Source organism: Grus americana, chromosome 12 (genome assembly GCF_028858705.1).
Source record: "Grus americana isolate bGruAme1 chromosome 12, bGruAme1.mat, whole genome shotgun sequence".
Lineage (NCBI taxonomy): Eukaryota > Metazoa > Chordata > Aves > Gruiformes > Gruidae > Grus > Grus americana.
Window position 1 is genome coordinate 2,952,701 of NC_072863.1, and position 15,644 is coordinate 2,968,344.

General features: G+C 34.9%; 1 protein-coding gene across 1 annotated transcript in view; it reads left to right on the forward strand.

Moving 5' to 3' along the window:
- LOC129211951 (connector enhancer of kinase suppressor of ras 2-like) overlaps positions 1 to 15,644 on the forward strand; it is a 209,535-nt gene that overhangs the window by 114,381 nt on the left and 79,510 nt on the right. Inside the window, exons 7-8 of the mRNA XM_054839775.1 lie at positions 5,286 to 5,345; positions 10,102 to 10,170. Of these exons, the coding sequence (XP_054695750.1) occupies positions 5,286 to 5,345; positions 10,102 to 10,170 (129 nt within the window). The remainder of the gene's footprint in view (positions 1 to 5,285; positions 5,346 to 10,101; positions 10,171 to 15,644) is intronic.

Below are 15,644 nucleotides of genomic sequence, written 5' to 3' on the forward strand. Positions count from 1 at the left end.
GTTTTGTCTCATTGCAAAATGCAGAGCTCTTCAAATAATATAACATCCATGGATTAACCTGGGAATAGTTGTTGACACTTGAAAATACACTGCTGTCATTATATCCCAGTTAATTAACCAGATGACTCTGATGAGAAATTTTTCAAGGAAATTCCATTTATAACTGGAAATACCATTTTCTGGGGAATAGTCTCTTTAAAATGGATATTAAATGGCTGATTCCGTCCCATATGTTTTCAAAGGTCAGATTTTAATTAAAAACCTTTAAGTCACTCTGTCATTAGGGGACAGTGACAGAGTTATTCAGGAACAGGTAGATTCTTGATAAAACAGCCTGTGCAACATTTCCTTGTTCTGTACCTCTCATATATTAGGATAATTCTTTGGAGTTTTGTATCTGACATATCACAGTTATTACAGAATACTATTTGTTTCTAACCCCCAAATTGTTGACTAGTGTGAGCCATCTTCACAGAGTGAATGAAAATACTCAACTCTTGCCCAGAGGTAAGGGATATAGTTTGTCATTCTTCTGTGCTCTGTGATCATTGGTGGATTCAAGAAGAAACTAGAATCAGAATAAGGACCCATTCATGAAAAAAAAAAATGGAAATAAATCATTTTGAAAAAGGACTCCAGTGAAATTCTGCTGGGAAGGGCAGAAAATAGACCAATAAGAAGACAGAAGATTGGGAACTGAGGAGGGGATGACTGAGTTACTTGGGTAGAAAGAATAGAATAGGATGTGATAGTGAAGGGTATGGTAGGAAAGCCCTGGAACTGGTCGTGGAGAATAAGGAGAATGAATCTGGGGTGGAGCTGGGTGGAGAGGGCAGCAACTGAAAGTGGAAGGGAAGAGGTAGGAGAAGCCTCTACACCAGGACTTGATTGCGTAGATGTAGATATCTGGTACCATTTTAGATGCCCATCTTTCAGTTGCCACTCCAGAAGGTTCTCTGTCATATCTGCCAAACCTACGCATATTCTTGGTTACTTTGAAGTGACTAAATATTCTCTGGATATCACCATTTAAGCAGATGAGTTCCATCCCTTCTGTCTGGATACTGATTCTGAGACTGGATGCGTGGAGGAAAAAGCTTGTGGGAAGATTGAGTTTTGGGCACTGAATGCAGAAGGAGAGACTAGAGCTGATGGGCAGGGTGAAGCAGCTTGTGTCATCGAGACTGGCAAGAAAGCTTATTTGAGAGGGATAGGCATTCGTGTTGAAGACAAAGGACCAGAAGACAGGGGGAGGCAGGAGACAACAGGGAAAAAAAAAAAAAAAACACCACTTCCCACTGAAAGTCTCCCAACCAGAGCCTAGGATGGATTCCAGGATGCGGAAGTTCCCTGATTTATGTGCTTTTTGTCTGTGCAACCCACTGACAAAATATTATTCTCATTTAGTTTTAGCCTGATGTTTTCGCTATTTTACTTTGAGAGCTCATATGGCTGAAATCTGTGAAACAGTTTGCAAGCAGTTTACGTAAAGAGTTCTATGAGAATGATTAGCTTACAAGAGTATATCTTCATTTCCATCAAGTTTTATAGCAGCAGATAATAGGATCAAAATAGCGGATATGTGGATCCTCTTTTAATAAATTCATTTACAATTTAAAGATGCTTATATAAAAATATGTTATTGCAGAAGACTATAACTCTCTTGAATATGCTGAATCAGTATGACTGCTTTAAGTCACAGGTAAAATAGAAAATAATTGTAAACAAAATAATCATTTCTAACAGTTCCAGATGTGTTAGCAGTTGTCACAATAGAATCTACTTAGCTGTTCTTATCTGGGCTTGGGAAAAAGAGGCTTGCTGCTCCAATTCTTCAACTGCAGTATTAAATCAGTATTTGCCTAGAACTTATGTTGTCTGACAGAAACATTTTCAGAATGTATTTCCTTTTTTTTTTTTAGGCTTATTAACCATAAAAAATGCTTATATTAGTGGAAACAAAATGAAACAGTGATGAACAAAAAGACAGCAAATAGCCCATTAAATTGAAAGAAAGGTCCAGCTCTTTTGCCTCATTCAGACTGTGAATGCTTGCATGCTTTTTGTGGGTTCATGGAATTAACAGCTCTTTAAATGACTCAGTTTTGCAGTTGTGGACATTTCTTAAAAGCCAGAGTAGAAGATTTTCATTTTTCACTGGAAGAAAGATGAAAGTAATCCCCTTAAAGCCTGTCATTTATATCAATAAACTACTTTGTATGTATATCTAAGCAATTTAAACTTTTGAGGGGTTCTGCTAACCTGTGCCAGTATTGCTTAAAATATATCTGGAGATTCTAGTCTTTCTCTTTACAAATGCTGATTTTAAAAAGGAAAATGAGGATGGAGATGGAGATGAAGCACAGATGTCACTAAAATAGGGTTGACACATTGTCCTTTAAAAACAATATTTTTCTAAGTGTCAGTGTCTTTTCATGTTGAAGGATAAAATGTCCTTTAAAAATCTTCCTACCACAGAAAGCAATTGAGAGCTGGATTGAACTGTACACACCGTGTTACACACTGCATTATCTGTTGCAAAAGGATAGGCAAGTGCTGACAGTCAGCATATCAAGGACAGGGATTTTTTTTAGGGGAAAAACGTTTACAGGGTTGGAAAGAGTGATTTGAAGCAGGGAATGTATCTGGCGTCTTGAACGGATGGCACAGAGTAAATAAAGCTGTTTTCAGAATTGCTCTGTGCTTTTGGGGGGGGTCTTTTAAAGAATACTTTCAATCTCATTCTGAGTATTATACTCACAACTTTCTCCCAAGTGGAAAAATATTTTGGGAGCTACTATTTTATATATGATAGATATGTAAAATATTTATATATATTATATAAAATACCTTGCATTCTGAGCTATATAAAATAAAACCAGAATATAACAATTTATTTCTATTTTTTGGTAGAATGTAATCTTTCAAGGTTTTCAGGTAACACAGATATGTCAAGGAGAAACAGTGCTACTGTAATGGTCTAGAAGAAACAAGCTCTTTCATTATTTTTCTTTTGGGAAAACAAGGATGAAAGCTCTATCTAGGATAATTTGAAGGCTATGAGTCATTTACTAAAACTGTTTATTTTTATATATTTTGTCCTTAAAGTTTAATAGCTAAGATGAAAGAGCAGATAGAAAAATGTAGGGTAATTCTTAGTGATTAGTCAGTTTTTATGTCTCTCAGATGGCATATATTAAGAGATAAAATTATAATTTGATTTTTTTTTCCAAAAATACACATAGCTGAACAAGAGGCTAAGAACTTTATGAAGAAACATGTGATAAAATTTAGTGAAAGGTTTAGCACTGTGTTCTGTTTTGGCCTTAAAAATCTTAGTCTGTTGGTTTAAGTGTGGAATGAATCTTGTCAAGTTGGGTGTCAGAACTGTGGTATAGAATTTGATATTAAAAGTGTGGCTGGAAATGTGTTGCTGAAGTCTACTATGTGTTAAAATAACAGACTTCTGTGATGGATGCAGCAATGTTGTGTAACATTCCAGCTAAAATTTCACTGTGGAAATCCATCGTAACATGCTAGATGGATTTAAACATCTATTTAAGATTTTTAATGGAGACTCAACATCCTGTTCTCACTGAGAACCTTCAGGGTTCTTCTTGATCTAGTGCTCTTGTTTATGGCTTTCAGTTGGCAAAGAGAAAGAGAATCAGATGTTTGTCAGTAACAGTTGAAGGTACTACAGAAACAATAGAATAGCGAACACTGATAAAATTAAGCCAACTGTATAGAAGGAAAGAGTGGAAGACTCCATGGAAACGTCTTTCTTCCAACTAATCACATTTTATGAAAGTGATTTCAAGACTTCCAAAATTTAATTTGAACATCTTTGTTATTTAGAAATGAAATAGCTTATAAAGCAGTCTCATTTAAGAGAACGAATAGTCATGGTGAGTAAAACCTAAACTGGAGTTTCCTATGCAGCAGAATTAAGCGTCAGTTTTAGCCAGTCTTTTAAGATTTAAATGAAGTTAAAATTTGCTGAAATTGAATTAGTTTACATTAAAGTAGAATTCACATTTTCTCGGGATGAAAAATCAAAGCAGATCCAGCTAGAGCAGGTTACTCAGGGCCTCGTGCAGTCAGGTTTTGATCATCTCCAAGTCAGAGATTCCACAGCCTTGCCAACCTGTCCCAGTGTTTTATCATCTTAATGGTAAAACTGAGCGGGGAAAAAAAATATTAAAAAAGCCTTTCTTTTTTTGAAATTCAGTTCTGACTTGTGTTCCTTGCTTCTCATCCTCTCCCTGTGCACTTTCAAAAAGAGGTGTCTCCACCTTTTCTATACCCCTCCAATTTTCGTAGGTGTAGAGTGCTATGATCTTAACTTTGTAGTATTTTTACCTTTTTTTTTTCCTTTTGTGTGTGTGTGTTTGTGTAAACATCTAGCCTGAAGATCTTCATTAGTGTCTGAAATCAGTTTCTGTGAACAAAATGTTCTTTCTTATGGATGCGGGCTCTAAACTTCCATTTTGACAGCATAAGATGATGCAGAATTATTGAAAGGATAATGAATCAGCAGTACAATGTACCAATTAGATTAATTAGATTTCAAAATTTGATGGATAACCATACTATATGGAGAGATGTGAATCTATGACCTTACTCCTGAGAGGCAAGAATACAAGCAATTGAGTCTCACTGACATTTAAGGCTCTGTGTGTGTACAGCTAGATGGATGCCTACTTAGGTTGTCTCTCTGTATCATGTCCATTGCCTCCTTGAAGCAGAATTCTTGCTGGAGTAATTACAAAGCTCCTGATAGTTCACCAAGCTCGTTTTTCTCCATAAATTGGCAATGTGAGCATTGGCTCATGTATTTTCTGACTTAGGCTATGATTTAATTTTTATTGAATCAATAACTCTCTGAAGATGGGGAATTTAGGTTTAAAGACTATTCCTGTTTGTGGTTTCAGTTTTGATACTTCTTTTATGTTACTAGTAATAAAAAGAGGTCATGATAAATATTTCATATACTGAATAGGAATGAGCTTTTATGCTGATGTTCAGTGTTGAATTTGGTCCAAAAACTTTGTTTGGAATAAAAAAAAAAAAAGCAATAAGTGAAAAAACTATGCAGTTTATAATTGGTCTTGATACATATTTGTTTAACTTAGATTTGCAAATGTTAATTGCCCATGGTTCCTTCCAGTCTGTTCAAATGTTATGGTCCTTAAACTGGAATAAACATACTATTTTAATTATTATGCAAACATCATTTATTTGTTTCCTACCATATTAATTACCTTTCTTGCTCTTTTTTTCAGGGAATGTATATCAAATCAACATACGATGGACTACATGTAATCACAGGAACAACTGAAAATGTAAGCTTCTTTATTCTAAACTACTCTTATAATGCATTCAAGTATTTTCTGTATATCTGCAGTGCATTTTGTAATATGAAAGCTCACTTTAAATCAAGCCACTTTTTATTAGCACTTTTTTTCTTTAACTTTTCTGTAAATAAATCATCTTTGTAAAAACTTGGAACCTTTGAAAATAGACATAGAAAAATATCTATGATGAAGTGACAAATAACTAACAATATAACAAAATGAAAATCTTGAATTTCTGTCCTCAGTGATTCTTCCAACACACCTAACAGTGTTCATGTATATGTTTTTGCTGGCACAAAAGTGTTTTCCTTTATAGTAAGTAATTTTTTCTTACGTAAGAGCATCATCATTAGTCTAAAATAGTATCTGTTGTATTTAATTTTTGTTCTCTACTTTAGATAAATCTCTCAGAACATAGGACAGTTTGGGTTCATATAAAAAAAGTATTTTTCTATCAACAGAACAGTAGAAATAATATAACAGGAGAAAAAATCTGCCTCAGGTGTTTATATTGACCAAAGTAGTCACAAAATTGGAGAGTTACTGATAAGAGTAGCTTTCCTCTGAGCAGCTCTTAATATGTACAGTCAGCTTACTTTATAAAGTGAGTAAATATTGTCATACAATGATGAATACTTTTTTGCTGTGTTGTTTTCTTTTTTCATAGTAACTTCTTGTGCATTTTTTTGTTATAATTACCAAATTAATTTTAAAGGAATGCTAGAAAAATTAGACTTTTGGAAATGATGCCTGTCCTAGGATTGACTCATGGAAAATGAGTAGCTTCTGTATGTCTAAGCAATTCAGTAAAATAGATTGTAAAATAATAAATTTTAAAATAGTTACAATATCAGCAGTAAGGGTGGATGTAAAAAAAACATGGATAATGGAGAAAGATAACTTAAAATATTATAATCAATATCAGACAGGTTATAGAATAATCTTTGATAAACCAGAAAGTTTTCAAAGCTAGCAGTAATTACTGACAGGACTATCACTAAGAAGGGAGAAATTGTGGTATGTGAATGGAAGGGGACGCATGATTTGACAATGTTACAAAAGCAAGTTAGTTAACAATCCAAATTACTATTGTATGAGGATGTATGAAAAGTTCTTTTATTAAAACAACCATGCCTGAAAGAATTATTAGGAGTTAAGCACCATTGTATTTTCATATTTTCCATCATCTGTAGTAAAAATACAGAAGAAACCAAGAAAAAATTATTAATTATAATTTTTATTGTAGACCCAGAAATGTTAGGCAAATCTGAACCAAAAGCACACAGAAATGCTGCAGCATATAAATCAGTATGACTGATCATAGAAAAAAATAAACAGTGTGACAGGAATAACGAAATAGCTTCTAAATATCCTTCTTGTTACTTAATTTGCAATTCATAATTATAAATTTGGAAAAAAAAAAATTGACTTCAACTGCTGCAATCTAATTACTATGACAGACTTCATAATAAGACCCATCCCTTCTGTTTTTTCGTAGAGTGTTTTAGTCACGCTGTTTTCATTCAGTCTTGGATCTGTTTAACAGTGTATAGCTGGATAAATTACAAGTTTAGATTTTATAAGGCTAATATTGAAATTATGTAATGCTGACACCCAAGGAACATAAAATTAGCACTGTGCAGCTAGCCAAAGATGTAAATACTTGCTGGCATACATCAGTGGTATGCTGGCCCATATGGGTAAGCTTCATATATGATATTTTGTTCTACTTGATTTATAGATGTTGAGTAGCATTGCACCATAGTGTTTTTGTCAATCAGTTTTTAGACAGCGCAAACCCATGGAAAGCCTGATGATTTGTGTGTCACAATTTGTGAAAGCAAATTAAACTTAAAATTTGATTGCTTATTTATATTAACACCATTGGCAGCATTTAAAAGTCTTAGAATAACTACACGTGTATCTTGGGTCCTGAAACTTATGAATGATCCATCTTGATTATGTTGCAATAGATTTTGTTCATAGATTGAATTACTCATGCTATAATTAATCCACTTTTTTATTGTAATTCTAATTAATTTTAGAAATATAATGCACATTGTAGGGAAAATATTTATATATTGATAACTGAAATTCACAGGAGGAGTTACTAAATTGCCAGCCACTAAGATTTTTATTTTTATTTTCACTAAACTTTAGATGTCAAAACTTTTTGATAGGACACCACCATAAGAAGTTGGTTTTTCAGTTTTGCTAAAAGTGTAATCACACGTGCAGATAAAAGCTTCAAAGACCTTTAATTTCTGGCATTTCAGCAAATTGATTTTTTCATTCCTTTTGAAGGGATAATTGACCTCAGAGCCAGTGTTTAATTTTAAATGATAATAATTAGTTCAGCCTTATCAAAGTCAGGAAAGGAGCTAAAAAGAGAAAGAACCAGGCCTTTGCTTTTCCAACTAACATCAACTGAAGGTAAACATCATGAATGGTGGTGTTGATTTCAGTTTCCTGCTTACTTTTTATTCACTGTTTAAAGTGATCAAGTTTGTATTCACACTGAATTCTAAAAATACATTTCTGTTACACGTTTAGTCCTATGCAAAAGAGCAGTCTGCCCAAATTCTGCCAGCTTCCACTAAAAGGAGCAATTGGCACAGGAGCCAGGTAGTTCTTCACATCGTCCTACAAAGTATGTAGGTAAAATCCTGTTTATTTTAGTGCAGAAGAACTCAGGTGACAGGAGTTGATATCCAGCTGTAATAACCAGGTAGTGTAGCTCAAGGGCTGGACTCCCCACTACAGGAGACACAGAAGCCCTTGTGAAAGAGCAACAGAGATCAAGCAGGTGAGGAGCTGGAACACAGCTTGTGCTGGGGAGGTTGGGCAGAGCAAGCTTAGGAATGATAAGCAAGCAGTGGGCTGAAGGTAAAAGCTGTGCTTGGAATAGCACCTATAACACACTTGGAATCACTGTGTCAAATATTGGCTATTTGCCCTATTGGCTTGGGTTTTCTTCCTCATTGAATAATTAATGATGTCTCCTGTGCTCTCCAGCAGTGGTGTAGACTGCAGACTTGATTGCTTAGTCAGCAGGTGCTGACTATTGGAGAATGATTTGACCTCCTCCTGGATGAGTGTCTCTGGCATTTTATTCAGAATTGCAGTCATTTTCTTCCCAGTGGTGATTTGGGGTTCTCTTTTATTGTTTCCTCTTGCCCTTGTTCCTTTTATTTGTTTATTTTATGTTTTTAATCTCCATCCACGAAGGGATGGAAATGCTGGGTGGGATTTGCGGTTGGTGAAGCCTGTACAGCTGAAGAGCTATTTCCAGTTTTCTGGAAGTCTTGATTGGTACACAGTGAGGTCGTGAAAACAAGTCACCTTTAGTTCAGATAAATCTTTTCTTCGCATTTGTAGCTGGCTCTTATGCCGTGGGCAAATTATGTTATAGGCTGGCTCCAGAAGGCATCCAGGAACTGAACTAAGTTCTGATAACGTAACTCCTTTTCTCTGAGGAACTTCTTCAACAGTATTAGAGCTAGACCACTCTCTGTAGCTGCAAGTGGGTCCTTCTGTGCCTTTCTTAGCAGTCTGCTTACTTGGTTAGGGAACTTGAACTGTTACTCGAAGAGTATTTTGCTTTAATGTTTCTACATTGTTTGAGATGGGACAATCTGTCCTCCCCTCTCTCTGACTCCATATCTAACAAGGAAACATTCAACCTTGTCCAAATCTCCTGGCTGGTCTCCTTCCTTAATAGCTAACTAATAGCTAACTTCCACTGTGATTTATTTCTCAAGGTGATGTCTCAGCTCCTTAATTCTTTTCTGGTTATTTTCTCTTGAATTTCAAGTTGGTGTACTCTGTGTCAGTAGAACTCTCTTGTAAGCTAGTGCACATTGCAAGTAAGTTGCCTTGAATTCTCAGTTCTCTACTGAGTGTGACTGCTGATCTCCTGCATGCCTTACAGATTTGTCTTACAGATTTAAGATCTGGCTTCATTGAAGCATTTAAAAAATGGTTTACTAAATAATAGTTGACCATGTTCAAGTGGCTTTTCAATGGGTTTTAATCCATTTTAATGCAATCAGAAGAAGCTGTATTTAAGATAAAGGAGTTTTTCAGCTCAGCAATCCCAAAATTATGTGAATGGTGTATATGGAAGCGTGTGTGTATATATATGTGTCTCCTGAAGAGCTAGTCTGTCACTGACATTATCCATTTGTAAATTATCACTTTCTGTGTTCGAATGGTTAATCTAGTACTGTCTTGGAAGTGCTGGAGCTGTAGTGTATTTGCAGGGTATTTTCAGTGCACTTCAGCAGTAAAACTGCTATATAAAGGACTATGAGACCTGCTTGCCTGTTACATATGTGGTTGGTCCCGCCCTGTCCCTGACCACGCAGTAAGCTCAGTATTTGTTGACTTAATAGATTTATTTCTATGCGATGCAAATTCATTCGGTGTATTTCCAGCAAGATTGCGACTGCTCATACTCCCCACAGAGAGGTAAAGAAGCTAGAATGTTCCACCAGTCAAAAAGACAGTTCATCACCAACGGAAGTGGGATTCTAGGTTACTTCATTGAATTACCATCTGTAACCAGAAAAAACATAGTTCCTTACAATTACACTTTTTATAAATATGACTGATTATTGTTATTTGATAACAATTCTTTGGGCACAGTTTTCTTGCCTCTTTCAACATACGTTGGTTTAATTCCTGCTCTTCCCTTCCCCCTCCGCACCCCCATGTGAAGTTAATTATTATGTCTTGTCCTTAGTCTCCTGCTGACCAGTGTAAGAAAATCCACGCTGGTGATGAGGTGATCCAGGTCAATCATCAAACCGTGGTAAGTATTTTGGAAATTCTGCTCTGCAGGCTTTGCCTGTTCCCACTGCTAAAAAGATAATAATTCTTCTTAGAAAGTAGCTTTGCCAAACTAGATTAGTATTTATGTCTTTTAAAATATCATAACCACTGCTTATGTTTGATAAGAAAAGGCACAAGTAGAGTCTGTAACAGCCCAGAAAGATTAAGCCAAATTTATATTTTCCACAGCTGCTATTCAACATCATACTCTTTCTATAAGGAGATCCTAGAATATTTCCTTGAAGTTCTTACACTTCTCATTGTGGATATGCCAGCTAGTTTAACTTTTTCTCTTAAACAGCATTTTGCATTCTGTTTAATACGAGATTTGGATTAAAAATGCAGAAGTGCTGGAACAGCCATATATTCTGAATCTGTTTGGGGGGAAAAAAACCCAAGACCCCCAAGACAATTAAAGTGTTGATAGAAATCTAGCAGATTTTGCTTTTGTGCATTCTTGCATGCAGATTTATTTTTAAACAGATGAGCAGTTTTATAAGGTTAGTGAAAGTATTAATGTTTAAAATCGCATATGTGTATGCTGGGCCTAAGGTATTGTAGTACATGATTTGCGTACATTTAAACGTGCCTACCATTGCATTTCTTACACAGCTGTATCCTGTATGTATATAAAACTACATTTCATTTTATGTAGAAATGTAGGACTAATGTGTTTCTGCAGCATTCATAGAATTGTATCCTGACTTAAAACACATGTGACTTCACTGGAGAATTATTAATTTATTTATTTGATTAAATTATTTGTAATTGAGGTCTAAAAGCCTATCAGTCTCATTCAAGATTGAATGATTATATTTTTTTCCTATTTTGTGATGACACAAGCTGCTGCCTTATTACTGATGTTAGTTCCAATATTGATGATTACTGAAAAAAATAGTCAAGTTTTGTCCCAGTACTATCTTAAGTCATAGGGACAGTTCCTTTAAAAAAATAAATAAAATCGTATGTTGCAGAAGAATGGAAGCAATGTTGCTGGAACTACAGGTGAAAGGAACACTTCTATTTATTATTTCTTAGGCATGAGTAGCATTGTGACAATGATGATAACTTCCTAAAGTGCTTATAATTTAGCCATTTAACTTTGTCTTGCTGAACCCCATCTCCAAACATAGCAGCAGCAAAATTAAGAAATCCCTTTCTGTCTGTCATTTGTGTGAGATGGAAATATGAAAGTCTGACTATTAAAATCTTATGATTAGAGAGCAAATATTTTCTCTTGAAAAGAATTATAACTTATTCATTTACACTTTAAATGTTAATGGAACATGCAGCTGTTATCTGTATTAGAGAGGTTCTATGAGTTGTCATAGTTACAAGTTGAAATATGCATTAGTCTGGCTTTCTCCATCAAACATACTCTTCAAGTGATAGACCTGATTTAATCTTTACTCCCATAGGTGAAATCCCCTCACTCAACTACTCAAGAATTGGCTTTCTGGATAGCAACTCTTTCCATGTGTGTTACTACAACAGGCCCAAGGTGTTTGATACTTGTAATCCCTTTCCAGCTAAGGGCACAGTACCAATAGCTGAGTCAAGTGGCATAAAATATTTTTTTTAAAAAACCCACCACTATTAATTATTAATTCTGAAGTTTATAACAAGCTGAGAAAAGAGATAAATTACAAGCTATTTCTTTCGGAAATTTAGTCTTCCTTTGAAATGGCTGGGAAAGTCTCATTCTGTCTTCACTGTGACTTTAGAAAGTCTGGCGGTTATCTTGAGCGTGTGCATGTTTCAGAGGTACATCTCCAACCCTCTTCGCCTCATAGATTGGAAGGTTTAATGGTTTTGGTATCCCTTTGATCTCCAAGTGTGTCCTTTAATTCCAGTCATTTCTGGTATGTCTTGCTGCAAACTGCACTCAGCTGTGTTCCTTCTTCACCCAAGTTATCACAACTTGTGATGATCAATATCATGCTTATAATTACCATTAGTTCCATTAGTGGGCTAGAATAATTCAAAGGGAACAGCTCATTAAATTTCTGTGTAATCAATATTTTAATACTAGCAAAACCAGCTCATAAAATGTGTAACCCATTTGAAATTAATGACTGGGGGGGGACGGACGGACAGTTGAGTAACCTTACAAAAGAAAGGCTCGCCTATCTGTGGTGGTCTTACAGGTTTTCCAGAGCTGTAAACTGTTGCTCACCAAGCAGAGGAGCATGGATTTGTGCCTGCACAGAGTCCTCACTAGAACCCAACGCTTCCTCCTTGCAGCCTTTGACTCCACAGCTTAGCAAAAGCAAGCACTAGTAGAAGTAGAATTGTAAAAGAGCAAAATACAAAGTGGTTTGCAATTATACCTACCCAAAGTGTGCTTGTTCAGCTGCTTTGTACTTCTCACTTCTCTCACAATGTTCTCCAGACGTTTTCCTTGCCTGGTAGTTGCTAGTGCCATTTCTACCATTAGTTTGGTTTCTGAACTGGAGATTAAATGCTTGCTTCTTTCTGCCTTTCTGCAAAACTTTTATTCAATCTTTTATCCAATTTTATGTCAAATGTCACATCTTCATTCCCTCTAAAATAAAATTGCAGCAAAAGTTTGCATTGATTTATAACAAGTTCTGATGGCTTGCATTTTCCCTTTACGTTGTCCTGGAGCTGAAAGTGGAGTATTTCTCTAACGTATCATTCTGTTCAATTTATTTCCTATGAAGCATTTAGCATTGCCCTGTGAAGAGGAAAATTATTGCATTTAGTATCCTAAATAGTTCTGGGTTGTTACAGAATTTTCGAGATAGTTAAAATATTGTTTACAATATATGTATCCAGTGAAATCCATGGTCTCCAGTCTCATGTTAGTTTCCCACAGAGCCTCTACGTAAAGCATTAAAAGCCTAGGTGATAAAAATATAGGTCATAGTGTTATTTCTTATTCCTACTTTTACCTGTTCATTGGTAAGGGACACTCCATGCTTTCATAAAATGTGTATGCAATGTAAAGATGAAGAAATATACTTTCTGCAGGTATTTGTATGCTCTGGAGATTCTGTGTCCCACAGATTTTTATCTTTGTTGTCCTAGCAAAGACATTTTCTTAAGATTGAAGTTTCTGTAGCATTTTGGTAGCCTATCAAATATAAATCCTGTTCAACACAATGTGTGTTGAAAGAATCTGTTCTGAAGATGATTAGATCTCATCATTTTGTATTGCCACTAGTGAAAATACTTTCCTGACTAGAGAAAGTATGGATTTCTTTTAATAGATTCCAGTCCTATCACTGACTACTGGCATCATTTAATCTGTTTTTGACTGAACTAGGCCAATATATTTTCTAGATAAATTAATATTTGCTCATTTCATAAGATCATTTGAGATTTAAAACTTGCATTGATGTTCCCACATCCTATAATAAATTGTTCTGGCAGTTAATTATTCTCATTGCTGGGAGAAAAAAAAAAAGTCATTTTATTTGTAATCTACATTTGTCTGGCACAAGCTTCCAGTCCTTTGATCTTGATATATTTTTATCGATTAGATTGGAGAGCAGGTTTCTCATTTACGTATTTTCAGGATGCAATCAAATTACCTCTTCACTTTTTTTTTTTAAACTAGATAATTTGAGCACTTCCAGTTTGTCATCCTAATGCATGACCCTCCTCAACAACCTCTTTAAATTCCCAACTGTAATACTTTGCATATTTAACATTGAGTTACAGAGCTGTACAGTGAAAGCATTCATTCATGGGTAGGGTAGTACTCCTGTGCTAAAATAGTACGAATGAGACTACATTAATGCAGCCATTACCAAAAGGCTCGTATTCATTTTTCATTCATACGTAGGCAAAAATGAAACTAAGAGGACACTTTTATTTGATTTTTTGTTTTAAAACCCAAACCCATAATTTCAATTTAAATTTGACTCTTTCTGTCAGGAAGTCCTTTTTAAGAGAAGAATCATTATCCATTTTGAAACTGAGAGAGGAGTAAGCTTTTAAACAGGTTTAAGAAGATGTAGAAATGGAGATAGTTGTACTGACCCTGCACTCGAGTGGAGTCAGCAGGAGAACAGCGTTTCTAATCCTGGAGACGCTTCTCTGGGGTTGTATAGCTATAGCAGAGAGGTATGCTGACAATGTCAGTCCCATTGAATTGCTGGATGTGTGGAGTTAGGCATTTTGGGATTGATACAGCTAGAATACTTTGGCTGTATGTTTTCAAAATTATTCTTATTACTTACAATTAATATACTCATTTATATAAAGCATTATCTGTATTAAGAAATATCAGATAGGTGGGAGGTAGCTATATTCATACTTTTTTTCTGAAACCAGTTATATTAACAAATATATTAAAAAGATTAACAGAACAAGACCACTTTTTTTGTTTTACTTTTCAAAAAACATTTCCATGTAGTTGAGAGTTTAAAAAAAAAAGTTCAGAAAGTATCAAAGGAAAGCAGCTTACAAATTATGTAATGCAACAGTTGAAAGAGTTAGAAATAAAAGACTTACTATGTGGAATCTGGTCTAACCGAGGAACACACTCTGTAATACAATTATAAAGATCAAAGAAATAATAGTACTTTAGGCAAGAAATTAATTCAATCAGGCAATTCACCACTGGCTGTTAAGATCATTTAATCATTATCCAATTTCCTTATTTTCCTGTCCTTCTTGCTTATTAGATTTTAATAAAACAGCAAGAGAAACTTTAAAAATAAGTTATTCATTCTAAATTACTGCCACTCTAATTCTTTATTTTTCCCTACAGTAACAACAGGCACTAGCTCTGCCAGTGCCTTGTAGATTTTTGCTTCGTCTGTTATGAAATTATACCAAAGTGCTGAATATGCCACTGTACACTTGTTTGCAAAATTAATAATTACACGTGGATAGTATATTTTCTGATGCTTAGTTGAAATAGTACATTTCCTCTTGTCTTTTTAAGTTGTTTTATATATGGGACATGATTCTTTAGTCAGAGGATTGGGACTATCACGCAGAGAAAACAGGGTAAAATTAAAGCTAAGATAGTCACTAGCCAAGAAACACTGTTTCTTTCAATTTTCCATAACAAGGATAGTATTGAACATAGAGCAAAGAAAAGAAAGCCAGTCATAACAAATATATAGGTATATACATATTCAGGATGAAAACAAAGTTGGCTAATTTAATGCCAGATCATCTACATCTCAGTTTGCTGAAGAGACTGAAACTCAATTGCAAGTCCCTAAGCAAGATTTTTAATGAATTGTTTGCTTTAGGATAAATAACGTTGTTTGCTGGGGAAGTATAAGAAGGGGCAAAAATTACTAGTCAATACCACCCAAGACTTGAAATGCAGCATAAATTTATGAAAAGTAAATTGTGTTAATGTTCTATCTTTGATAATTTTTCAGACAACAGAAACATTGCAGATCCAAACAAGTGTTGATCTAGCTGCCTGACCATCTGTAAAATATTTGATTTACTTGTATATAGAAA